The following is a 27,932-nucleotide window of genomic DNA, read 5'->3' as shown; positions in this document are numbered from 1 at the left end:
CATCAACATCAGAATCAGCATCGATGTCCTCATCATCATGGTCCCCACTGCTCTCCTCTGCATCCTCCTCCCCTGTATCCATAGTCGCCTCTTCATCTGCTGGTGTGGAGGATGACCCCTCTAAGTCATCAAATCTAACAGGCTCTGGCACTGGATCCATGTTGGCCAATGCCAACTCAACACTGGCGTCCAGACCCATATCATCAGGAAAGACATCCCACATCTTTGTCTTTCCCCTCAACCACTCTTCCCTCTGCCTGTAAATAATATGAAGGTTGGTGTGCACATACACCATTGTCTCTGCCCTGGACTGCTCAAGCCTGCGCTTCTTCACACTATACAAATTCCCATATGTGCTCTAATTCCTCTCGCAACAAGAGGATGAAGTCACCTGAGAGAGGAGCCTCATGGCTAACTGCTAAAGAGGAGGGCTTGTTGCCTCATGATTTGCTCACCAAGAATAGGGCTTCTTAGTCCCTCTGTCTCTAATCACACCATAACCTCCAAATCGACCACTGCCAGTGGAAAACTCTGCAAAGGCATCGTCCACCTCATCAAGCAATGCACTATCCTGAATAATCCGCCTGAATGCCTCTTTCCTCCCCTGTGAAATTTCACCATCCATGTGAGGAGGGAATCTGCGGGAAGGTCCACCATTCAGCCACTCATCGTTGTAGTATTTGGGGTTCAATGAGTGAGCTAAACAATGTAAAGGCGTACAATTCTTGTCCCATCTGCTGACAAGAATATTCTGTATAGTATCATAGAAGGCCTCTGGTGATGTCTCATACTCGGGGCACTCACTCTGTGTAATAATGCTCCTCACAGACTCAATTATGGAATCCCATCCCTCATAAACCTCTCCTAGGATGGGTTTGTTTGTATCTGCAAATCGAAGCAAAGAAATGATAGGGTCCATGATCCGAATTAGATCTACCCTCTCCCACCAAGCATCATCTAGCACTGTGTCTTTCACTCTTTTAGAGGCTACCTAATCTGTCTTTCTCCAAAAAGACCAAAACTCAGAAATAACCATGGACCCAAGAGTAGTCTTGACCTCCCTCAACTTCTTCAACATAATGAATGAAGAGGCAAACTATGTATCAGCAATCTTCAACAATGATAGATTGGTGTACTCCTTGTAGATAGTGAGGGCATTTGTATGATTTTGCACAAAGTTATGGATATGTCTTGCATCCTCAATAATGCTTCCAATCCAAAGCACATCAAAGCAATGGATTTCAGTGCTAAGTTCAATGAATGGACAATGCAAGGTGTCCAAAACACTTGTGGATATTTAGCTTCCACAATCATGCCAGCAGCCTTGCAAACAAGTGCATTATCTGTAATGATTTGCACACAAGAATCAACACCTACATCTTCAATGACTTTAATAAATAACTCACCAATAAATTGTGCATCCTTGTATTCTCCAAGTGTATCCACTGCTTTCATGAAAACTGGACCACTCAAGGAAGACACCATGAAATTGATGATTGGGTGTAGTGCTGGATCTGTCCATCCATCAGAAACAATGCTAACCCCAAATGTTGGCCATGATGCTACAATAGGCTCAAGCATTTTTTGCACCTCTTTTTCTGCGTTCGTCAACAATGTGGTTCTCAACTTCTCTGATCCAGGAGGCACATACCCTGCTGGAGCCCCTTGAGTTAAAGCTCGGCACATCTCAATAAATAGAGGTGAACGTGCAACATTAAATGATATGAAGTTTTGATAGAAGAAGAAGGCAATGGTGAGATCAAGCTCTTCCCGCCTCTCTTTTTGGAAAATCTTGTCCATTGGACCAAGTGCTCTTCTTTTTGCTGCTTGTCCCCCAGTAGAAGTACAACTCTCAAATGGAAATTTGGTGGTGGCTTTCCTCAAAAATGGAAGGGGGTCTTCATTCTTAGGTTTTCTTGATTTTGAAGCCACATGTTCCATGCCAACAATGGACTCCTTTTCCAATTCTTTTCTCTTTTGTAAAGAAACAGCGTTACAAGCTCCAATCCCACAACCCGGTAAAGCCAACAAATGTGCTTTCACACGGTAATATGTGCTTTTGAAATAAATGTGACAAAAGTTGCATTTCCATTGCACATTGCCTCCTCCCTTTCGCTTGGTATTTGGCCCATCCTCTCTTGTGACATATTTCCACAATGGATATTTATCATTGTCTTTAGGTCCTCCTCTTCCCTCAACATTACTTGCAACAGACTCTGATGATATTAGGGGAGGAGGGGCATCTTCACCCATGACATTCTTGCCCTTCCTTTGCCCCCTAACTGCTGCCTTTGATTGAACCATGAATACTATAAAAGAAATGAACAAAACATGCACAAATTTGTAAACAAAAAATCATATACAAACTGCTGAAATAGAATAAGAAATGAAAAAAAATGGAGCTGAAATGCACTTACCTGGTGCTTGAATCTCCTTGCCGAATGCTCTACTCCCTTAACTCCTTGCTCCAAACCCTTCTCCACTTGCCAACAGCTCAAACAACGCTTGCCAAATGATAAACAGCGTGGCTGTAATGAACAAATGCGGCTTTTTCTAACCCGCGCAGGTCACTTTTCCGCCAAACAAGTCCTGGAAAACAGGACACGATGTCAAAAATCGTGAAACGCAGGTGAATTTCGTGAGACGCTTGGGGATTTGACGTGTCATGTTTTTTGGACACGATTTTCGGGCGAATCATGTCTGACACGACGGATTTGGATTCGTGGACCCTGTATAATGAATCCAGTTACTTAGCCAACACCCCTATGACATCCTTATAAGTGAGAGTCAAGTCTCACTTGTACAATTGGATTTCAAGGGTTTCATTCTATAAGGTAGCCAAGGCTTGAATGCAACAGTAGTTGGGAGGAGACACCCAAAAAAAATCCAGCCAAGGGTTGGTGTGGCCTAAATCACGTGTGATCTCCACGTGATTTTGATGGCTTAGACCACAGGCTAGTCCCACAAGTCACGGACATGGTAGGAATACCAAATTAACTCAAAAAAGAAGTCAAAAGCAACACTAATCGCTATTAATATGCAAACACCAGCAAGTCTACACAAGTATAGCCCATGTATTGAATTGCTGAAAGTGCAATGTTGGCATTAAACAAAGGATACTATATATTATGATGCACCACTCAAACTCTGAAAGTAAAAGAAGACTCCCCTTAATTGTCAGGATTTTATAGAAATAATAATGCTACATTATAAACTATAATGCATGCACATACATATAAACTACAATACAAGAATATGCAATGTACATGTGTGGGTGTGTGCATGCATGCGTGCTTTTCAGGGTATATGACTATTGTCTGAACAATATTCAGCAGACTTCTTTAACCTTATACAAAAATTAAAACACTTAAAGTAAAGATAAATAAGTAGGAACAGATATAACAGTCTTATTCAGAATAATAAAATACGAGAAGGAAGCAAAATCGTAACTTCAGGAAGGAAAAGTTAAATAATAATTATTACAGAAACCACAAGTATGGACAAAAGTACTTACTCCAGAATAATAAAACATACAGTCAGTAAAGAGGAAACACTGGCTTACGGTACGAAGAAAAGGGACTTAGTATTATTACAGACTCATTGTCATACTAGACAACATCAGAATTTGTTGTTGAAAAAAAGTAATCATACAAGAGAACATCACAATTTGTTGTTGAAAATCAATTATATATATAAAAATGATATGCTGTGAGATAAAATGTAAGAGAGATTTAATTAACCTGTTCTGCTACATCATACATGCAGATGTATTTGCTCCTGCCCGCAGCTAAAATATAGCTGCCATCAGCAGAGTAGGATAAGCTTGTGAAACACTTCCCTGAGCTTGAATTAGCAGCTGTCCTACGATCACCCATCAGCCTTCCTCCTGCTATGTCTCTCCGACCTTCAATTGTCCACATTAGCTGACCCTCAATCGGATCCCAGAAGTAAATCTGACCATCTAATGTACTGCATGCAAGCTGCTTTCCATCAGGCCGATATGAAACTGTAAGAACATCATGGGTGTGTGAAAAACTCTCCACAACACCTTTACTCTCAAAAACATCCCACAACCTAACAGTTTTGTCCCACGAGGATGAAGCTAGAATTGCCTGTACACCAACAGAAGCACAGGATTGTCAAGTTGCATGATGCATCCAGCTAAAGCTTTGGCATTTAAAATGCTGCCAACAATTTCAGTTTAGTAATGAATAGATATACAAGTAAGAGCTAAGAGTGTTCCACTAGCATATGCTTGAGGCGGTGCTAAGCAACAGAAATGTGCCAAATATAACACAGATTGTGCACAACAAACAAGCATACTATTAGAAGCATGGGTGGATTGGAACCTACTGTTCGAACCATATTTTTTTTCTAGAGTTAGAATCAAACAATCTTCCAGTCTTATTCTAATGTCCCATTAACTGGCCATTTTCAAATACTCTTTTCATAACAAAATAATCCCATAATATGTCATAAACATAGCTAATAGTCCCTACAACGAATCTTTTCCCTTTATTCATTTGATATTTTAATATGGTATTGGGTATTTTCTTATTTTTCCAATTTTTGACAGAACATGACCAGTAGTCAACAGTCTTGATGATAAATTTAAAAGCAGGTTTTCATATGTTACCCATATAATGCATCAAATAGAATATGCCATACAAATTTGATTCCTATTGGAGGTTGACAATATTTACAAGGATTCTAATACACAACCACTAAATATGATAATAAGGACATTAATATGTATTATGGACTATGTTGCAAAATCCTGTACTAATTCAAATTTTGCAACTCATTTACTTGTGTAACTCAGCTGAAAATGGTGATGTCCATTGGTTAAGGCACTCTTGTAGTGGTGTTGAAATTGGCAACTAGGGCCAAACTCCATGTGAGTCTTCTTATTTATGGCAGCTGATATTTTTCTTCAATTCCTCTCGTCAAGAGGTGTAGGATTGATCTAAAGATCATCCGATTCCGACAAGTATTCACGGAGATATGAATTTATTTGTGTTATGCGACAATTCATCAAGGTCAGCCAGCATCCAAATTGCCCCCATCTATCCTCAACGTTTTACTATAAAAAGAGGTAGCTTGCAAGTCATTTGGAACACACTTGTGTTCTCTTCCTCTCCACTCGTTTGGGTTTTGGTGGAAGGAGAAGTCACCAAGAGTATACGCTGCCCTACAGGAGATGTCCTAGCTCCTTAACGCTGTCCTAATAAAGCTCCAATGTTGCCCTAATGAAGAATCCTCTACGCTACCCCCTAACAGTAATGACGAAGCCTCCAAATGCAGTCAATAAAGAAGCCCTAATGAAGAAGACTCCTAACGCAGTAATGGAGGAGGCTTCCATAAGTACAGCAAGGTTTCTAATATGCCCTAAATGCAGAGACCCTAAAACGCTGTTCAAAAGTGACCTAAACACTGTCCTAGTGGAGTCATAACTGCAGAGAAAGAAGGGATCTAAGCCACAGTCTATAAAGGCCCTAATGCTGTCATAAGAGATGACCCTAACGCTGTCATGGAGGTAATCAAGGAGATGACCTTAACGCTGTCAATGAAAAGGCTTAACGCAGTCCATGGAGAGGCCTTGACGCAGGCAAGAAGACACCCTAAAACTACAGCAAAGCAATAGCTCTAAATATGCTGTCCTAGGCCGCAATCCATGATGGTATACATCAGTGTTGAAAATATCGGTGTCGGCCAAATATCGGCGAGGGTCCAGAAAATATCTTATCGGCAATATCGGCAAATATCGGCAAGCATAAAAAAATAATTTTTTCAAATTTTAAATATAGCCAATATTTTGCCGATATTTCCAAAATATCGCGATATTTGCCGATATTTTCAAAATATCGCGATATTTTCTCAGCGATATATCGTTTTGCCAAAAATATCGCGATATTTTCGAATATCGCCGATATTATCAACAGTGGTATACATACAGCAAACAGGTACCTAATCTATCCTCTAATTGGGATAGGGACAGTGTCAAGCTTCAGGCAGAAAGAAGGTCTGAGTATGTCGTGGAGGAGAGTGCTGAAAGGCATGATTGGACAGTATATGTTCGGGTTGTGTTTTGTATGTTGCAGACCTTGATCTAGAGGCTATGTACAGTCACATGGATGGAACAAGGGGTGTGAACTTGAAGGCTATGAACAGTGAATGTATTCATTATGTTAAAGACCTTGGGGCAGATTAATACAGATCTATGTTCAGTGACCTTGGTGAAGCTCCATCATTGTTAGAAGCCAGATTGATGAGCTGATCATGTATGAAGGTGCAGGCTTCCTTGTGAGCAGCAGAGTATAAGCTGCTACAGGAAAACTGTGTGTTAAGCTGCAGGCCATAACACCACAGTCATGTATCTCTTATGGGCATTTGAGGGCTCAGATTATCATGATCTAAGGAGCTGTCAATAAATGGTGCAGCATAGTGCAGCATGACAGTGGTGCAGCATAATGATGATGAATGGTGCAGCATAGTGCAGCATGACAATGGTGCAGCACAGTGATGATTAGTGCAGCATGATGAGATGCAGCATAGTGATGATGGGTACAGCATGGTGCAGCACAGTGATGATTAGTGCAGCATAGTGATGATGGGTGCAGTATGATGAGATGCAGCATAGCGATCATGGGTGCAGCATGGTGCAGCACAATGATGATTAATGCAGCATAGTGGATGGGTGCAGCATGGTGCAGCAGAATGATGATTAATGCAGCATAGTGGATGAGTGCAGCATGATGATGAGGTGCAGCACAGTGATGGATGCAGCTCAGTGATGGGTACAGCATGGTGATGGAACCACTTGTGTTCAGATCAGCTACGTCTTGTGTTATCTTCATAGGGAAGATCTCTACTCTTATTATGACAAGTCAAAATGTTGACTTCTGATGTATATGTACTATCTCTCTCTCTCTCTGCTGAACTATTGAAGAATATATAAGAAGAATTGATCAAGGGTTTCCCCACATTGGGGTTTGTCCCTGGTTGGCGCCACATCTTGTGTCCTCTTGTCTTGGCTTGTTTTCTGATGTTTATGTTTATGTTCTATCTGCAATTTACTATCATGCTGATGTGATTGCTAATCTGGAATTGATATTGAGCTAAATGGAAAAATTGAAATAAATTGCTCTAAGCATAGAACATACCAAAAATTAACAAGTGGTCACCTTCACCATATTAATTAAGCATACAATATATGATTCCACATACCCACGATTGCTAGCGACATATGGAGCATCCAATCATGTCTTTTGCCCATTTCTTATATGTCCTTGTCATTTGAATGCCTGGGTTAAGATAGTTTTGCTTTTATTATTGGCATAATCCAGAAAGTCAAGACAGGTTTTTCTATGCATAACCTTTATTTCCTTTTCTAAAAGTAACATAAATGCATACATGCAAGGTCCCTTTTGCTTCTTCAAGAGCAAAATTAGCAGCGCAGAAATATAGTCTGTTTTGCTTCTTCACAAGCAAAATTAGTAACATAGAAACCATTCTTATTCTTTAAAATCAACGAAGTTGGTGTCTTCACATTTTGAAGAGTCCCCTTTTCCCTTCAAGTACATATAATGATATTTGGTTGTTTGTCAATTCAATTCATATTCCTTGACAGGTTAAAACCTAGGTCACAAGGTTCACCAAACTTCAAGGTTGAAGTTCAAAATTTGGGGACTCCCAAGAAAATCTCAAGTCCATTGAGATTCGATGAACTTGTGCCTCCACTTGCTTCTGCAAGTTCTAACCTTCCATACCTACTTAATTCTAGCACGCAGACCTCCATCTCAAGGTTGTGGCACTGTGCAACTTGTTGCTCACTACTGTGATGGTCAGTGGTGATACCATAACTACTAGCAACAGGTAAACATATTACAGTCTCTTGCTACAATTCATTGCTAAAAGCCACAATTGCAACTCACTAGAGGCCACAACTTGCAATAAGCCACACAATCATGGTGAGACTTGCCATATACATAGGACAATTATATTCCTTTCCACGTGACATTGGTACTATAATTTTAAGTATAGTTTATATACCATCTAATATGTTATATATTAAAATAATGTATATACTATGTATTATGTGTATTTATTACGTTCATGATTTATACACTATGTATCATTGTAAAGTATAATTTATATACAACGGTATGCATTAAATGTTATTTATATATATAAAATATATGATATTGTTATTGTTATTTCATATATATGCGTGTGTGTGTGTGTGTTTATATATTTGAATTTTGAACCATGTAACATATGTTGTACTAATACAAATATGTCAAATTTTCAAAAAGGTTGGATATGATACAACAATGAAACAGCATATACATATATATGCAAAATACCATGACAAAAAATGTTTAGGGGGAGACCAAGATGGATGCCCAACTGATAACAAACTAGTAACCTGTGACAAGAAACTGGTTGCAAATTCTGAATATTTGAGATTTTCCCACCATGAAAGTTTGACCAATCAATCAAAGTTAATGAGATGTTGTCCTGCATAGTGTTGACATCCTTGCCCAAACCCTTCTGATCAAACAAAATGCAGAAACTTTGTATGAAAATGAACTCCAATATCAAGATCTACCAATAGATTTTGAAAGCATCTTTAAACCCCAGGGCCACTTTTTGATCCCTGTTTGGTGCAGATCTTCCAAGATCACTCGGCAAATGTGCAAAATAACATTTGGGGCTTATTGCATTGGCCAGCAGATGCAACAAGGTCCTCTTGTTCCAACTTTTAATCAATATGACTTTATTCATTTTTAAAAACTTCATTCAAGTCTTGCTCCTTAGCATTGATGAACTCCCTCATACACCTCTCCCAAACTAGGCCTATTTCTACCTTAGAAAACGGAAGGACTCCACCCTATCCCATCATTCATCATGAACAACCATCCACTTCATTGCATAAGTTCTTTTACTCTGGGATTCATTGCATAATCAAATAAAAATTGAATATCTATTAGGATTCATGAATCACGATTTATCTACACTGTAAAAGAAGAGAGATTATAGATTAGAGTCTTAGATTTTATGGAGAAAAACTTAGGTACCTTAAGAAGCTCCAACTTTGCAATTCTCTATAAACGTCTTTGAACATGTAATGGTTTCTGTTGAATCTCCAATTTGCTTTCGCCTCTTCAAAAATCTACCAAATCCACCCAATTTGGGTCCCAATCTTGTTGAACATAAGGTTCAACAAATGTACACCATAAAGTGTACAAAAGATGTGTTGATATTTGCCTTCAACAATTAGGCCCATTTCTCTACACCTATGTTGCAGGAAAGTTGGCCCCCCCCAGCATTGCCGCATTTTCACATCGAAACTCCGAAACTCAACTGAAACGTGTTTCAGTTCGTATAAAATGCATTTCACAGGTCGGAAATATGTTTCATACAAAATGGTGTTTCTATATCTGTACAATGCGTTTCCAAATTAAATTTGTCTGACTTTGCCTTGATTTAATTGTTGGAACCCACATTTTCTGTTTTAATGCCTGATCAGAGGTTAATTATGAATTAATGAGACATATAGAAACCTCTAAGACCGGAAATTTATATTTAAAAAAGCAGATTGCACCAAAATTTTGTTAATTAATGGTAATGTAAAATTCTTAAAGTAAAAGAAATGTCACTTTTACTTAAATTTTTAACATTACCATTAATTGTTTCAGGATGTTTGAAAGTGTTTCTAACCCCATCGGTCTTCATATGGAGAAAGTAGAATTTCATATCCTATTCAAAATTCAGCAGGCTTTAACAGTTTTTAGAATTTTAGGATTATTTTCAATAGATTCTATAATGCACGGGAGTATGGAATTGGTAGTTAGCCAAGAGCACTAAGCCCTTTATGTACCTCGATGTTAGTGATATTGTTTGTTGGACTCCTCTGTCATGGCCTTAGCAAAAATGTACCCTTCACTCAAACCAAAATCATTGATCAAGCATGCTAGGCTTTTCATAGCATATTTTAAAGCTTGGATTAGGTAGTTTCATCAAAATTGGGTGGTGTTGACTGATGTCCCTAGATGATTGAGGTAGAGGCATAGGGTGATACTAATGATCAGGAACCCCATATAGATGGTGGAACATCGCTTAATGTTCTTGCTCATTTGTTCATAATGGTTTATATATATCATGTTTCCCCGTTTCCAAATTTTTGAGGGGTCACATTTCCAATGCATTCCCGTTTCAGAAACACATACCTGTTTCCCCATATCATGCAACTTAGCTCTACATGCCTTTGCATTGTCCAATGTAACTTTGACATATTCCACCCAATTGCTTCATTCAAAATGCAAACAATGAAGTGTGCATATTTTTGCTCCCCTTCACAATCAATGGTGTTCAGAAACATTGTCCCTATAGGACTTTGACCAATCATATTGATCAAATATTCCTTTGAACTTTTCAAAAGGGATGGACGCTCTTAAAAATGCACATCAAATAATGAATGTGGGGTCTATGGCACCCTCCACATGTAACTTACCAGCTGTCAAAAGAGTAGTGCAGACCTCCTCATAACGAGGGCCTTTATACCTTTTTTTGGGCTTCATTACCCCCATTAACCATTGCCACCCAATAAAAGGATCACATTATATTAAAAGGAAGACAATTTGCATATTTGCATCGGCCTATAGCATGATCTACTATGACCCATGAGACATTATTAATACTCTTTTCAAATGGCCCCAAATTAAACTACTTTGGAGGACTGACGGTTTCCCTGACCTCAATTAAGCTCCTACTCTTGTTGGCTGTTTGAATATAGAGGCAAGGTTCGACTCTACAGTAGCATCTGCCTCATCCTATTCTTTCTTATATTTGTCCTCGCTTAAACTCTTTCCAGTTGTCCCATAAGAATTATGTGGGCTAGCGCATACTTTAATTCCAATGTTCTTATAACCAAATAGATGAGTTTCACCTAGGTGTAGGATGCCTTGAATTCTTACACTCACTACAAAATTACAAATACATGCTAACAGTGACATAGTGACATATTTCCCAAAATAGTAACATATTTCCAAAGAGGAGTCATTAGATCAATTTTGGCATTAGGGGTGGATTCAAGAACCGCCAGATGCATGAATAATGATTTCATGATGAATACAAAAAGTCAATAGCTATTCTGTGATTCTAAGGGGAGAAGGCAGTAAATGATATTGATCTTAAACTTTCGAGTTTTTCTAGCTATGCTGGTTCTTCAGGTAAAATATGAACTGATATTTGATATTCAAACTCTACATCTAACAGCAGATTCAGATTAATACCATCCATTATATTCTACCTGATATAGTATATTTTCTTTTCGAGATAACAGACTTGCCCCCCTCCTTGGATCTTCCCCAAAACAGTAACATATTTCCAAAGAGGAGACTTTAGATCATTTCTGGCTTAGTAGTGGATTCAAGAACCCCACCATGCATAAATGATGATTTTACGACAAAACACAATTGTTAGTAGCTATCCTGCGATACTAAGGGGAAAAAAGCAAATCAGTAAATGAGATTAATCTTAAAGCTCTTAAGTTTTTCTAGCTATGTTACTTCTTGAGGCAAAAATTGAACTGATATTTGATATTCCAACTGTACATCCAAAAGCAGATCTGGATCAAAACCATCCATTATAAATTCTACTAGATATGTAATATAATTTCTATTGGAAATGAGAGACCTGCACATGTATCTATATTTTAAATTTTTGCATTGACTGAAGCTAACAGAGAAAAGCATGCTGCTAACAGAGGTCATGTCATAACTCATTACTACTACAAATGGAACTGCCAATTTTACATGTAACTAAAGGGGCTATTCTTGTTCCTTGATTTAAAAAATGGACGTATTTCCAGAGTCCACTAACTAGATGCTGATTTCCAATAATCTTTCATTCTTTCCAAATGATTTACTAATTTACCTGCGCCAAAAGACTAAAGTTTAAACTTTATAGTATCTACAATTCAAAATGATGCTCAAAAGTCAAAACCTATCAGACAGCCAGCCAGTTATACCCCCATCATCCCCCTAGCCATCAGTCACCATATCCACGAGACCTTCATTGGCTTCATCTTCAGATATTTCTCTCCCCTTCTCGACTAGTATCGAGTTGTCAACTCCTACTTGGACACTCTCACTTTCTATTACAGCACCTACAATGCTGTTATATAAACTTAATTTTTGGTATTTGTTAGACATAGTTCTAAGCCTTGTAAGATATTTAACTAGAATGGACTTTCAGTTTTCTTGTATTTTTTTCTCTACTTATATAGGAGATGCTTTTGCACTCCCACATTGTAATCACACCAGATGTACCCTTTAGTCCCACTGACCTACGTTTGTGGTCATTTGTTGGACATCAATAAAATTATCTTATCTTAAATTTCCAAATCTAAAACTTTGGTTTGATACCTAGTTTTGATTATTTTGTGTCCAAACAGCAAATATAAAAATCAGAATGAGATGTCAATTGGGTTTATCTTAGGTGGTTGGGAGGAATGATTGCTATCCTCCCCAAGTCCCAAAGTCCCTCATGAAGTCCCTGATAGTTTGGAGATGTTTCCTAGACTCCCTGAAACAACAGAACGGCAGGTATGAGGAAATTTTGGTGGAGAATGGGTCCCCGTGCAACATACATGTTGATGTCTGACTCCCTTGATGGAATGCCCTAACATTTTTAGGCGAAGCTAAAATTGAATAAGCATTTTCACTTGCTTGGCTTCATGACGGTTGTAACAAATAGGTCATGTTGTTATCCGAAGAAATATATCTGTAACTATAAATGTATTGATAGAATGATGACAGTACGACACCTTCAAGAAAGTATACTTATAGCATTGACTGGTCACAAGGTGAAAGAGTTTGCTAAGGTACCGGATACAGCAGGTCTGCATCCAAAAGCGCATTTCCAAGTATCTGATCTGGATCTAGATCCGGATCCGGCTGAGAAACGACTAGGTGGCGGATCTTATTTTTGGGAAACGGATCCAGTCTTCCATAAATGGATCCCTCTTATTAGAAACAGATCCTTCTAAGTCAAGCCGGATTTCAAACGGATTTCATTTAGGTATTTTAATTTTAGGTTTCTTTCTTGGTTTTTCTTTGGGTTTTTCATTAACCGAAGTCGGCGCTCTCACTTAGCACTCCAAAGGCAATTGTTCTTGAATCTTGTCGGCACTCCAAAGGCGCGCAACATTCTTGAATCTTGTCAGCACTTGTTCTTGTCAGGACTCTGCACTGAGAAGACAGCCTTCGGCACTTGGCTCCACGCTCCAGCAAATAGGCATTGCCTCCAGCAAACAGGTTGTGGCACACAAACAAGCTCCACAATTCCACGCAGACAAGGCTCCAAAGGCAATGGCCCCAGCTCCACGCAAACGACCCCGACCCCACCTCCACAACCACTGATAACTACATAGTGCTCTCTAGCTCCAACTCCACGCAAACGACCCTGACCCTACCTCCACAGCAACAAGTACTAAAAAAAACAATTGCACAGTGCTCTCGGGACAAAGATTAAAAAAATTAAATTGCACAGTACGTGCTCTCAGCTCTGGCTCCACGCAAAAGACCATGACCCTACCTCCACAACGATGGGCGACTTAAAAAAAATTGCACAATGCTCTCGGGACAGAGGCGTTCAAAAAATTAAATTACAAGGACAAAGAAAGATTACAAGGACAAAGAGAGGGGTTAAAAAGCATTATATAATACAAATTTTTTAAATCCCTATACGAAAAAATGCACAGTGGACTCTTAGGTGTACAATTAAATATTTTTTACATGTTAAACATTATTATTAAACACAGTACATTAGTTTTAATTTTATATATTTTAATTTTAAATTATTGATAATAAATTATAAATTTTTATATGAAGTTAGTCACAGGGTACACCTACAACTTATAGAAATGGAACCATCATGGCAGAGTGAAGGGGAAAACATCAATACAGACCCAAAATCTCCTTTATGGTAGTACGTGGAGATTATTTGAAAAAATCCTCGAGGTGGTTCTTATAAATGGAAGTGTCGCTTCTTATAAATGGAAGTGCAATGAATCCCAAGATATAAAAAATGACTCATATACTAGAGTGAAAGCCCATCTGACTAGACAAAATAACACAGGGGTGCAAGTATGCACCAGTACAAAAGATGCAAATGGAAAACCTAGCCAAGGTTTGAGTCTTGGAAAAATAAAATTTTATGCATCTTTGCATGATATTGATGATAAGAAGCTTGCTAAGGGAAAACACCCTATGCAAAGCTCTACAACTAGGCTTCCATTGCCATTTAGGCATGCTGCCACGACTAATAAAAGGCCCACTCTAGGCCCTCTCGAAGCAACTTTCAATAATCAGGGTAGAGACATAGTCGATGAACATATAGCTCGTTGCATCTATGCAAATGGGCTGGCATTCAATTTGGTGTGTTCTCCTTATTGGTATCAAATGATTAAGGCAGTTAATGAAGAGCCAAAAGGGTACAAAATCCCTCGATATAAAAAGGTTCGCACTACTTGGTTGGCATGAGAGAGACAATCTGTGGATAGACAACTATAGGCAATTCAGGATACATGGGCAGAAATAGGGGTGTCCATTATTTATGATGAATGGAAAGACCAAAGAAACCGCCCGTTAATTATTGTTGTTGTAGTATGCCCCCAAGGGGCAATGTTTTTGAAGTTTGTTGATCGCAATGGAATAGAGAAAGATGCATCTTTCATAACCACAATTCTTGTTGACGCAATAGAAAGTGTGGGGCCACATAATGTTGTCCAAGTCATTACGGACAACGCACAGGTTTGTAACACTACAGGTTTGATTGTTGAGGGTCGATATGATCACATCTTTTAGACTCCATGTGTAGTACATTTATTGAACCTTATGCTTACCAAGATTGGTGAGATTGAATAGATTAATGAAATATATGTAGCAGCAAAAAAAATCCAAATGTTTATAACCAATCATTCAATGTCCCACGCCATATATCGAGGTTTTGCAAAGTTGGTGCTACTGAAGGTACTCTTTTTTTAATCAATATTAATTCAAATTTGTATTGGAAATTCTTAATTTTAATTACAAATTTATATATGATTTCTCATTTGAGATTTGACTTTTTGTCATTTTCAATCTTGTAGGTTGTTGAAATTCGTTTTGCCTCCCACACTATTGTCATAAAAAGGTTTGTGGAGGTGAGACAAGCATTACAAGCAATGGTCATTGATCCTCTTTCCAAATCATAGAGGTCTTCCACTTTTGATAGAGGGCAAAAAATCAAGTCCATCATTCTTGATGATGCATGGTGGTATAAGGTCCAATACCTTCTGCGGTTTACTAAACCAATCTTGACCTCGATCAGGACATTTGACATAGATACACCTTTCTTGGGGGAAGTTTATGAAAACATTGATAGTATGTTGGAGAGGATAAGAGAAATTATCAAGGCAAGTGAAAATGACCCTTTTGAAACATTCTATTATCAAGTGAAGGACATAGTTACAGAAAGGTAGAACAAAATGACCACACCATTACATCTTTTGGCCTCTGCATTGCACACCAAATACTATCATTCCAAAATTTTGTCTTTCCCTGGTAAAAAAACAGTGCCAAATAAAGATTTTGAAGTGGTACAAGGATATAAGGCAGTTTTGAAGAAAATTTATAGAGATGTGGGAGTTGCAATGGAAGTACGCCAAGAATTTGGAGGATTTGTACAATCTACTGGTAGCTTTTCTGATCTACTAGCTATGGATGATCGAGGGTATCTTGATCCTATTACTTGGTGGGGCTTCCATGGTGGGGATGGCATTCATCTCTCCACTCTAGACACCACGTTGTTATCACAGGTTGTTAGTTCCTCATCCGCTGAGAGGAATTGCGGTACATATGGCTTCATCCATTCAGTGACACGAAACAAGCTGGGAGCGGCAAAGGCCGAGGATCTTGTGTACGTTCATTCCAACCTCTATCTTCTATCACATATTGAACTAGAGTATAAAAAAGGTCTTAGCAAAATGTGGGATGTGAAGCCTGAGATCTCTTACTTGAACCTAACACTGGATGCCATGTCTCACCTCAACCTCTCGAGGATATTGTTCCACCATCAGTCCAAACTACTGATGCAACTTCCTACATTCCAGGACCCCATCATCTATTCATGATGTAGAGTTACAATATAGAGAAGATAATGCAAATCCATTTGAGGAAATGTAAATGTATTTACTATTATCATTCATGATATTATCCTTTTTGTATGAGGGAGGATGCATCATTTCAGTGTTTCAGTCTTCATATTTATAATATATCTAATGGTTTCAATTCTAAAAGTGTTTGATGTTTCTGGGAGTTTTTGATTTTTGAACTCTAAAAGCGTTCTTTTTATTTTTAAAAAATATATATATTATTATATTTTAATTTTTTGTACTTGACGTATAATTGTCGTATCTGGATCCTGGATTTTCAAAAAACTAGCAAATCCGAATCCATATCCGTATCCGAATCCTAGTAACTTAGAGAGTTTGTGCCCCTTGATTTTTCATTTATTCATTAAATTATTGTTATTCATAACTAGTATTATGTTCATAACATTGTCGCCCTATCAAGGAATGCTTTGTCCTCAAAGCATAGGAAACATGATTTTCTCTAGTTGGACACATCTCCATGGTGAAATTATGTTTAGCTATGTTTGTGAGTTTGACTTCATTCATGCTTCGAGTGTTGGTGATGTTTGTGTGTATTGTTTGAATCTTTTTGAGTCCAACAGTTTTTGAAATCAGGTCAATCAAACCCCCCTTTCCTATGGTGGACAAAAACGCTCATTGTTTTATATGTGATTTCTCTTTCACCTAATGGGGAGTTTGATTCGAAAATCCCTTCAATTTTGTTGATCCATATGACTGCTCCCCTATGGTCCCTTCCATCATACTCGATAATTCCCTCTTAATTCGTTGATGATTTCTACCTGGAATTCTTGTCTGATACTTAATACCTAAAAAAATTACTTCAAGGGTTTATTAATAGTCCTATTCGCTTGTATGTTGTGATTGCGGAATTGGTGCTGGTTTTCGATAGGTTAAAGGTTCCGCAATTAATGCATCTACCCTTTCGCTTAGCTGGTCCATTCTTTCACCCTGGAAGTTAATTATCCTTGCCACTTTGTCAATTTATCATTTTTCTGTTAACTCTTTTTGTCCTTCCGCCAACTTGTTTATGTTGTTTCAACGTTGCTGAGACAATATCTTATTCTATTGACCTCATTTATATATCAATTGACTTTGCTTTGGCATGTAATTCGTCGTTGCTAACCATATATATATATATATATATATATAGATATATTTCCTTTTCTTTCTCTATTAATTTATCATTTTTTTATTAACTCTTTTTGTCCTTCCGCCAACTCTGTTTATGTTTTCTCAGCGTTGTTGATAAGATATCTTATTTTGTTGACCTCATTTCTATATCAATTGACTTCGGCCTGTAATTCGTTGTTGTTAACACGCCGAAGTCAATCGATATAGAAATGAGGTAAACAGAACAAGATATCGTCTCGGCAACGCTGAAGAAACATAAACAGAGTTGGGGGAAGGACAAAAATATATACACACACAATTATAAAAATAAAATTATAATAATATATATAGATATTATTTTGAAAAAAAAAAATGAAAAGTCACTTGTATGTCGTGTCTTTATGGTGTGGGCTCGTGTTTGTATCACGGATTTGCCTCACAAATTTCACTCATTGCAATTCGAACGATTGATGGTTTGGGGGACGCAGTGGTGGCAGCAGGTACAAAATGGTGGTGGCAGCAAGCAGAAGACAAAGGAAAAAAATGGTGTGGGAACAAACAGGACAACACAAATGTGGCGACACAAGCAAAGGGGAAGCACAGGGTCACATGCAGATATGGTAAATTGCGCAGCAATAGAATCGCACAAAGGACTGATGGACAAGGTAGCTCAGTGGCAGACGAGGGAGTATGACAGCAATGGACACAGACGAACGACTGGTGGGACAAGGGGCGAGTGCAGCGAAACAACAGCAGACAGGTATAAGTGGTGGTGACAGACAATATGATGGGTGCAGTCAACAAACAAGTATAGATTTGATGGCAATTGTTGAACCTACCTGTATGGAGCAACGTGGCTCTAATACCAACATAACAAACAAGTCTTGTTGTTATCCGAAGAATATATAATTGTAACTATAAATGTATTGATAAATACAATTATTCATTAAATAATGATGGTACAACACACTAGTGACGGTATACTTATAGCATTGGTTGGTCACGAGGTGAAAGGGTTCGTGCCCCTTGATTTTTCCTTAATTCATTAAATTAATATTATTCATAACAATGGTGTAGAGCGCTTTGAATTTTCCCCTTGCTATCACATGAATTAACATTTGTTTGATTGATATGAGCTAGCATAACACGATGTTCATGAAGTGAACACCCTTGCTCGTCATGAGGGTTTGTGTGCATATTATGGTATGTTATGGCATAGCTTTCACCCTCATGTGGAGCACTCCCATCTTCTATATGTTTTTATGCGCTATTACTTGGTGAAGGAACCTACCATGGAGCACCCTAGCATTGTGGGATGATTTAACACTTATTTAGGTTTTATCTGGAGATGACTCATCATCCCATATGGAGCGTTCACCCTCCTTACACACATGTTGAGGCATATTCACACTTATCCTCAATTTATCTGCATGAATGATGAAGTAGTCCCATTTCTTTGATCACTTGGATTACAACATATGAATTGATGTTGATACTTGGCTCTTTCTTCCATGAATCTAGCACCTTCCAAATTTTGAGGATGTTTTGGTGGATTGATGGCACACATGTGGAAGCATGGTCTTATTTTACTATTTGATAAGGGGCTACCCACTTTTTTCATGGAGCATTGATGACATTCCACATGTTTTCTTCATAGATTTGATGCCTTGTTTCATGGATCCACTCACATATTCATGGTTTGAGGAGCACATTACAAAATGGAGGTTCCAAGACATAGATCTAAGTTTGAGGAGCACATTACAAAATGGAGGTTCCAAAAAGTAGATCTAGGGCTACATTACATATTTTTGGGGTGTCCTAGCTTCACGAGCAATTATATTTTGATAAAGTGCTCAAATTTTCACCAAATCAATGCCATTAGATGCAAAATGGCCTCGACATTTCATAATTGTGGTTATAACAGAAATTCCACCAAATACTAATGGATTTATGACATTTCAAATTTGTTGCCCAAAAATTCTCACCATAATTTGACCACTTGTTTTGAGGAGCACCCTGCTAGAAAATGAAAGATTCACTTATATTGATAATTACTTGTGATATTCTTGTAGTCTTATTATCTTCTTTTTATGTTCTTCTTTTATCTTTGTTTCATCAAGCAATTATAAAATCAAAACATGAAGATCAACGACACTAAATGTAGGCACCCATCCAGGGCTAAAACCCCTCTATAGGGGAAAACCCAATCAAACTCTTCCAATAATAAATCAAGTTGAGATAGGCCAAGACCTTAGACCCAAAAGACCTTCCTCCTCCACCAAGTCAACCTTCCAAGATGATTTAGCAAACTCCAGTAGTCTCTTCTTGTCCAACAGCTTCAACACAGCAACAATCTAGAATTTTGACTCCCAGCTACTCCAGAATTTCGGCCTAGCTACAATATTGCAATTTCGGCCCTTCAAGCAACCCAACAACTTCAGACATGTGAGACAAGGAGAGAGAGAATTCGACTTCTTATGCTTGACAAAGACTTCCTTCCCCTTCACTAGGGTTTCCTTCATCTTCCTTGAATTTCGCACCCTTTCTCTGCCTCCAACAACTGCATATCGAACTTGTTGTGAATGTGTTCCAAATGGGTCAAGTTGTTGCCCTTTTATAGTGAATCTGTGAGGTCAAATTCCCTTGATGATGTTGACTTGTCCTTGAGGCCGACTTGGTGGAAGAGACCTAAAAGACCTACTTTACATTAAAATAAATTTCTTTCTTGACACAAGAAGCCCAAGAAGGGCCTTTTACATGATGACAAGGACAAGGACTCTCGACACAAACCTTAGAAGCCTACAATAGAGGCTTTGACCTAAAACCCATTGTCCCAAGCATGAAACCCATGCTTTAATAAGTCAATTTCTTTTATAATAATTTGTTTTTTTATTTCTTTTGACAAATACAATTATGAAGACCGACACTAGTTACATTTTTCAACACTCCCTCTTAAATAGGGAGGCACTCATAATTACATATATACAGTGTTGAAATATGTAACAAGGTTTGGTATTCATAGTGACATATGCAATCATGATTTTATGTACTTAATTTAAAGAGAAAATAAATTTATTATTGTTATTTTTGAGGCATGGGTTTCATGCTCAAGGGAAATTTATTCAAGCTCCCATTGAGAGCTTCTAGGGCTTGTCAATGAGTCTACAAGTCAAGAGAGTCATTGTCATGTATGAGACACATTTGGGTATGTTACATATTGTAAAAGAAAATTTATTTGAGTCAAAAGACCCTCCAAGACCTTGTAATGATGCAAACAACAAGTCGGTCTATCAAGCAAGGACAAGTCGGCCTAGTGACAATTACAAGTCGACCTACAAGATGGACAAGAAGCCTATATAAAGAGCTCTCGGCCTAATTCAAAGTACAAGAAAGAAGTGACAAGAAGCCTCTTGGACAGCAAAGAAGAGAAGAAGGAAGATCGAACAGGATCAGGATTCTTTTTGGGCTACAACTCCTCTCACGCGTGGGAAAAACTAAGGCATCCTTTGCAAAAGAAGGACCGAAATACAGTAATGTCTAGGAGTCGAAATTTGGTGTAAAAATAGGTTAAATTGTAGGCCGAGAACTTGAGGAAAAGAAGCCTAGTCAAGCGAAAGAATAAAAGTACTCAAACTGCCACATACCTGTCACATGTGCGATAATTGCAAGAGGGAACAGGTAGTCGAGAATTGCAGAAAGAGGGGCCAAAGTTGCAGTCTAGTGTTACAAAGCTGAAATTGAGAACCAAGAAAAAGTTGCAGCAGCATCAAGGCAATGTTGACTTGGTTTGACTTGGCAAGAAAAGAATGAAGTCAGAATTGGTCTTGGAGGGATCTTGGTCAAGGGTCATAGGTCTTGGAATTCATCAATTGAGGTTGTATCAGAAGAGAAGAATTCTTGTGCGTTTTCCTCTCAAGAGGAGACGTTTTGGCCCTAGCTGATAGCCTACAACTTGTGTCCTATTGTCTTATTGATTTTATTGTTTGGTAGGTGTTTGATGATAGAGAACACTAATAATGATCAAGTAAAAGAGAAATCTAATCAAGTGAAGTAAAAATTCATCACAAGCAGTTATCAAAGTAAGAGAAATCGGCTAATTTGTTCCCTATAGATTTTTCAACATGGTATCAGGGCCAAGGTGACAAGACAAGGAAAGGCAGCTTGAAGAAGAACTATCAAAAGGAGTATCAAAAAAGGTCAACACACCAAAGAGGACATTGAATCTGCAAGAAGGGATACTCAAGGGTCGAGTTCACGGAAATCATCAAGAAGGCTTGGATCAAATACTATGCACAAAATTCTCAATGTCTGATCCCAAAATAGCGAAGAAGTTACAGTGAACTATATCTTTGCCCTAAGAATCTCTCTCAAGACATTAAAAGGAACCGAACTCATTCAAAAGATGAGCGAAGTTCTGGCTACAATATCAGCCCTTCACCAAGTGAGTAGACCTCCAAACTATGTACATAAAAAAGTAATTTTTGAGGGAGAATATATCACTGTTTCGAGTGGCCAAAGGCCTAATTCAAATATTCAAAGCAGTCTGAGTGCTTTAGCAAGAAGAGTGAACATTTGAGCCCTAAAGAAGAAGGTTGTTTACATCACCTCACTAAACCTTTTGTAGCAACCTCAGAGCCGAATTTATAGGCATCCTCAGAGAAGGATCGAACTCCTCAAGAAGACCGAGAACTTCATAATTCATATTGCTATCACTTATTGCAAAACCCGAGTTTGTGGTGAATCGAATATCTAAGAGTGTTGGCACCAATCATATATACTTGTTCTCTGTAACACGATAAGTCATTCAAGAAGGTCGACCTTCCAATGGAATTGCCTTGATAATCCTCTACACATTCTGGCAAGCAAATAAACTAAGGAACTACAGGCAATAAATAAGTGCAACAAGAATAATCGCCATTATAAAGTTTTGTATCAAAGAAGTCCTGTAGCCATCAAGGTAGCAAAGAAGAGCTACAATCATACTATATCTTAAAGGAACTCTTGGAGAAGCAAGCCCCATCCGAAGAGCAACAATATCCCTGGTTAAAGACTCATTGAAAGGAAGTCTTGAAAATAGAAAAGGGTCAACAAAGCGTACAGTACTTTTTTGAAGGAACCATGGCATTTGAAAGTACAGGACACTACAGGTAAGAAACCATGAGGTATGTATGGCATATTTTTTTAAGGATCCATCATAAGATGTTTTAGGGTTGAAGTTATGGCTCTAGGTTTCGTAGTTATGTCGGTATCTTGGACTATAAACTCTAAATGGTTCATGAGAAACCCTAGTAGTTAGAAACCTTAATCTTAAGGTACTTGTTCCCAATGATTATTTTTGGGGTTTGTTAGTATTCTAGGGCATGGGATAAAACTTGGTATGACATGAAGAGAAAATAATCTGATATAGGGTTTGAGCTTAAGAAACCCTAGAATGACCTCACGATTGCATGAAAACCCTCCAAAGATAACTTGACATCATGTTTTGGTATCGTATACTATGCTTGGGATACTTGTCAATAAATCTTGCAGGTACAAGAAGTAAAGGAAGGAGAATGGGTTGATCCTCTATTGTAGGAAGCATGATGGACAGAGGGAACTACAAGGACTCCTGGATCATTGAGGACTATGATAAATTTATTGTGCAACTATGGATGCCTAATAAAGTTAAAGTCAGCATACGATTGAAACAAAAGATCATGGCATCATTATAGAAGCATGAAAAAGGATAGTTGAAGTAGAAGTCTACATGCTTGTAGCAATCATAAAGACAAGGTAGCTCTTGAAAGCATAAGTGGTAGATGAAAGTCATCTAACATGATAGAGGATAGAAAGAGTTCATCATGCATCATCAGGATGGAGCATTTGCAAGATGAGGATAATCAAGATCCTTCGTTGGAATCTTCATTAGAAGGTTCTCTTCTACTTGGAAGAAGCAAGTGCCTCGCTGATCATTTCACCTTGTGTGGAATCCGTTGGTATGGTGACAAAGGAATGCAACATGTCAAGATGGTTGAAGTACTTTCAATCAAAGAAAGGAAGTTGTCGAAGGAAGTCTAAATGACCAAAAGAAGAAAAGAGGTATGTATACATTTTAAGTCATGTCATCATATAGTTGTAGACATTATGAGTAAATGCTCTACCTCATGAGCATGATCAAAGAAAAAGGGGATCTCTTCCTTTGGAAAGATGCATGAAGGCATGGTTCACATATTGACAAGATGAAATCAACAATAATATGTCCTTGTGGAATATGAGGTGTTTGACAAACACGAAGGAACTATGGATGGAAGTTCCTGGGGAGCAATATGTGAAAAAAGAGATTGTGAAAGATGCAACTATGGTCAGAAAAGGAAATCAACATCCGATGACTAGAAGATTTGGCTATGACATCTCCATAGAGAAGGAATGAAGAACTTGATGAGGTCTGTAAAAGAAGTAGACTCTTGACATTGAAATTCTTGGAGATGTGTTTACGCAGGATGTTGATGTTGCAAGAAGCATATGACATGATGAAAGGCCATCACAAAAGGTAACTTTGATTTGATGTGCATTTTTATTTTTTAACAGCCTTTGGATAGGTTGATGCAAGTTACCAAAAGAAAGTTGTAGATGTCACCTACAACTAGCACTCATGTGGTTGGATGGAAGATATTGAAGGAAACATGACTTGGAAAGACGTAGTTATATGAAGAAAAGTCAAAAGTGGACTAGAACATCATTTTCTGATGAAGAGAAAAATGACATGACGAATATGGTTCATAAAGGAAAGTGATATATGGTCGATGCCCTACGACTAGTGAAGGCTCCATAATGGAAAGAATAAACTTCATGACATCGAAAGAAGGAGCCCCACAAGCAGCTGAAGCGTGGCAGAAAGTTGCTGAAAGCAAGTCCCTGGTTAAGAGGGAGCTTGGACAAGTCCCTGGATACGAGGAAGCTTGGGTACATTCCTTTATAGGAATGGGTATATCCTCCCTAGTTGAAAGGGAGAGAGAGTCACATCATTCTTGTCTTCATATTGTGAAGAAGGAATGCAGGATTGGGTAAGCATCTGGCATTTGATACTCTTTGAGGATGTGGTAGGGTATCCAAGATAAGAGTAGTCGAAGAGGACCGATATTCTTTGAGGACTGGGAATCCAAGATAAGAATAGTCCTGGAAGGACATACTCTGTGAACACCCGGGTGGGGTATGTGCCTTAAGAGACAATGATGATGGTGTCTGTCAATCATTCGTCTTGCCAGCATTGTGCTCTGATCTTGTGGAGAGATAGAGTTGTTAGTCAAGGCCTTGCTATGTGACAATGCTAGTTGATATAATGCAAATAGATGGCTTACCAATCCGACTCTTCTTATGAGAATTCTTCAGATTGAGAATGTCCAAGTACCTTGTGTGGATTATGAATACCTCCCTAGTTAAGAGGGAGTGTTGAAATATGTAACTAGGTTCGGTCTTCATAATGACATATGTAATCATGATTTTATATATTTAATGAAAAGAGAAAATAAATTTATTATTGTTATTCTTGAGGCATGGGTTTCATGCTCAAGGGAAATTTATTCAAACTCCCATTGAGAGATTCTAGGGCTTGTCATTGAGTTTACAAGTCAAGAGAGTCATTGTCATGTATGAAAGACCCATTTGGGTATGTTACATATTGTGAAGGAAATTTTATTTGAGACAAAAGACCCTCCAACACCTCGTCATGATGCAAACAACAAGTCAACCTATCAAGCAATGACAATTCGACCTAGAGTCAGTTACAATTCAGCCTACAAACATGGACAAGAAGCATATATAAAGGAGCTCTCGACCTTATTCAAAATACAATGAATCAAGCATTGGAGGACAAGACAGAAGTGCAAGAAAGAAGTGATAAGAAGCCTCTTGGACAAAGAAGAAGAGAAGAAGGAAGACCGAAAAGGATCAAGATTTCTTTTGGGTTATAACTCCCTTCACACATAGGAAAAACTAGGGCATCCACTACAGAAGGACTGAAATACAGTCATGTCTGGGAGCCGAAATTTGGTGTAAAAATAGGTTAAATTGTGGGTCGAGATCTTGAGGAAAAGAAGCCTAGTCAAGCGAAGGAATAAAAGTACTTAAACTACCATATACCTATCACACATGCGAAAATTGCAGGATGGAATAGGAAGCCGAGAATCGCAGGAAGAAGGGCCAAAGTTGCAGTCTAGTGTTACAGAGCTAAAATTGACAACAAATAAAAAGTTGCAGCAACATCAAGGTAACGTTGATTTGGTTTGGCTTGGCAAGAAAAGAAAGAAGTCGAACTTGGTCTTAGAGGGATCTTTGTCAAGGGTCATAGGTCTTGGAATTTATCAATTGAGGTTGTATCAAAAGAGAAGAATTCTTGTGGGTTTTCCTCTCAAGAGGAGAGGTTTTGGCCCTAGCTGATATCCTACATCTTGATTCCTATTGTCTCATTGATTTTATTGTTTGGTAGTTGTTTGATGATAGAGAACACTAATAATGATCAAGTAAAAAGAAGAAGATAATCAAGTGAAGTAAAAAGTCATCACAAACAGTTATTAAAGTAAGAGAAATCAGCTAATTTGTTGCCTATAGATTTTTCAACATACAGAGATACATGGAAGATCTCAAAATGATATACTCTATGAAGAGTTTACAACACACGCAGTACTACAGATTAGATACCTGACCAAGGTACTCTAATCAGGTGAGACTAAGGTCTACTCAAGCTTTAGCCACTTTAGGTACAATTAGGGTTTTAAGCTCTAACATCAACCCAGGGATCTAGGTGTGTATCCAAGGTTGGAGCTCCATAACCAAAGCCACACTCTCTACTTCGGAATCTAGACATATGTCTGCCCAAGCATCTTGTTGCACAATCACAACCCCAATCAGTAATAAACTTTCAAGTATATTTACAAGTAAACACAAACCTTCAAGGTCCTCAACCATCCTGATGATAATTATATCATCATCAAGTTATCCATATACAACTTGTCGGAAGCTTTCTTCTTCAGTAGCACCAAATACAGCCTCAATGCTTCTCAAATCTTGCAAATACATCTATATTTCTTTCATTCATTTTCCTGTTTCATTCTTTCTTCAAGGTATTCATTATGACTATCATAATATGCCCTCCCTCTTAACTGGGGAGATATACTTTTTATTTCATCCAAGCTCCCTCTCAACTTGGGGAGATCAACAACTTCTTTTATAACATTGGAGAAACTTCAACCTTTCAAGGCTTCATTCTTTCTCATGGCATCAAGGTCATCTTGATCATCATTCTTATATGTTAAATTTGGCAACTAGGGCCAAACTTCACATTGGACAGCCCATATGAGGCAGCTCATATTTTTCTTGGATTCCTCTCTCCGAGAGGTGTAGGATTGATCTAAAGATCATCCAATTCTGACATGTAAAAATGAAATTATGAATTTATTTTGGTTATGGACAAATTGTCGAGGTCGGCCAACAAACTCATGTAGGCTTAGAAGCCCAATAGTCACATCCATTCACGCTCAACGTTTGCCTATAAATACATGATGCCTCATCCTCATTTGGACACACTTCACTCACTCATCTTCTCTCTCCTACTTTGATTGGGTACGAAAATCAGAAGCTACTCTCCACACGTGCGAAAAGAAGGAAGTGTTTTTTGTTCCATGCGTTGACCCGATTTGACCAAAACTTTTAGAGGTTGTTTTGACCTGTGTTGACCTGTTTTGGGTGGAGGAATTTTGTCGTAGTAGGCCGCAGATCTGGCACAAGAATCGAGGCAATCTGGCCTCCTGTTTGACCAATGTTGACTGTACTAGGGCTGGCCACAGGGTTGACTTTTGTTGATCAATTTTGACTGGACTTTTTCATACTGTTTTGGGCTTATTAGACTTGATGTTGGAGGCCGAAGTTGACTACGTTTGACCGAGCTAAATTAAGGAAGAAATCTACAGCGAACCAGCGTTGACTTTCTGATTAGGGTTTTTTATTTCTATTGTTTGACTAATCAAATTTTCACTGTAATTGGACAAGTGAATATTATACATTGAACTCTCTCTCTTTCTCTCTGAACTTTTGAAGAATTATAAGAAGAATTGATCAAGGGTTTCCCCACATTGGGGTTTGTCCCTCGCTGGTGCCATATCTTGTGTCCTCTTGTCTTGGCTAGTCTTCTACTGTTATTGTTTATGTTCTATCTGCGTTTTACTATCATGTTGATGTGATTGCTAAACTGGATATTGATATTGGGCTAATAAAGAAATTGAAGTAAAATTGCTCTAAGCATAGAACATACCATTGTTATCCTAAAATTAACATGGTATCAGAGCTGAAGTGGAGACAAAGCCCAAGCAAGAGTGAGAAAAGAAATCACCAAGAGAAGCAATCATCGATCAAAGACAAGATTCAATGGCTTACACATCCTACTTCAAGTTTGATGACAAGCTTCATGATAACTCTGATTATCATGCATGGAAGATGTCTCTTGAATTGACAATAAAAGAGCCAGATGTGATGGATTATGTGCAGGGAAAGATTTCAGAACCTCCTAATACATCGACTGCTGCTAAGACCAAGTACAAGAAGGGTGAAGTCAAAGCCAAGAAGATCATCAGGAATTCTATTCATAAGC

General features: G+C 38.2%; 1 protein-coding gene across 1 annotated transcript in view; it reads right to left on the bottom strand.

Moving 5' to 3' along the window:
• Nucleotides 1-27,932, bottom strand: part of PWP2 (periodic tryptophan protein 2) — a 127,761-nt gene that overhangs the window by 57,133 nt on the left and 42,696 nt on the right. The window contains exon 4 of the mRNA XM_089452870.1: nucleotides 3,741-4,112. Coding sequence (XP_089308996.1) covers nucleotides 3,741-4,112 — 372 coding nt within the window. The remainder of the gene's footprint in view (nucleotides 1-3,740; nucleotides 4,113-27,932) is intronic.

Source organism: Pinus tabuliformis, chromosome X, assembly GCF_031772625.1.
Source record: "Pinus tabuliformis cultivar Carrire ecotype Pingquan chromosome X, CPIR1, whole genome shotgun sequence".
Taxonomy (NCBI): Eukaryota; Viridiplantae; Streptophyta; class Pinopsida; order Pinales; family Pinaceae; genus Pinus; species Pinus tabuliformis.
The sequence above is the reverse complement of the archived record's forward strand: the minus strand, read 5'-3'. Positions and strand labels throughout refer to the sequence as shown.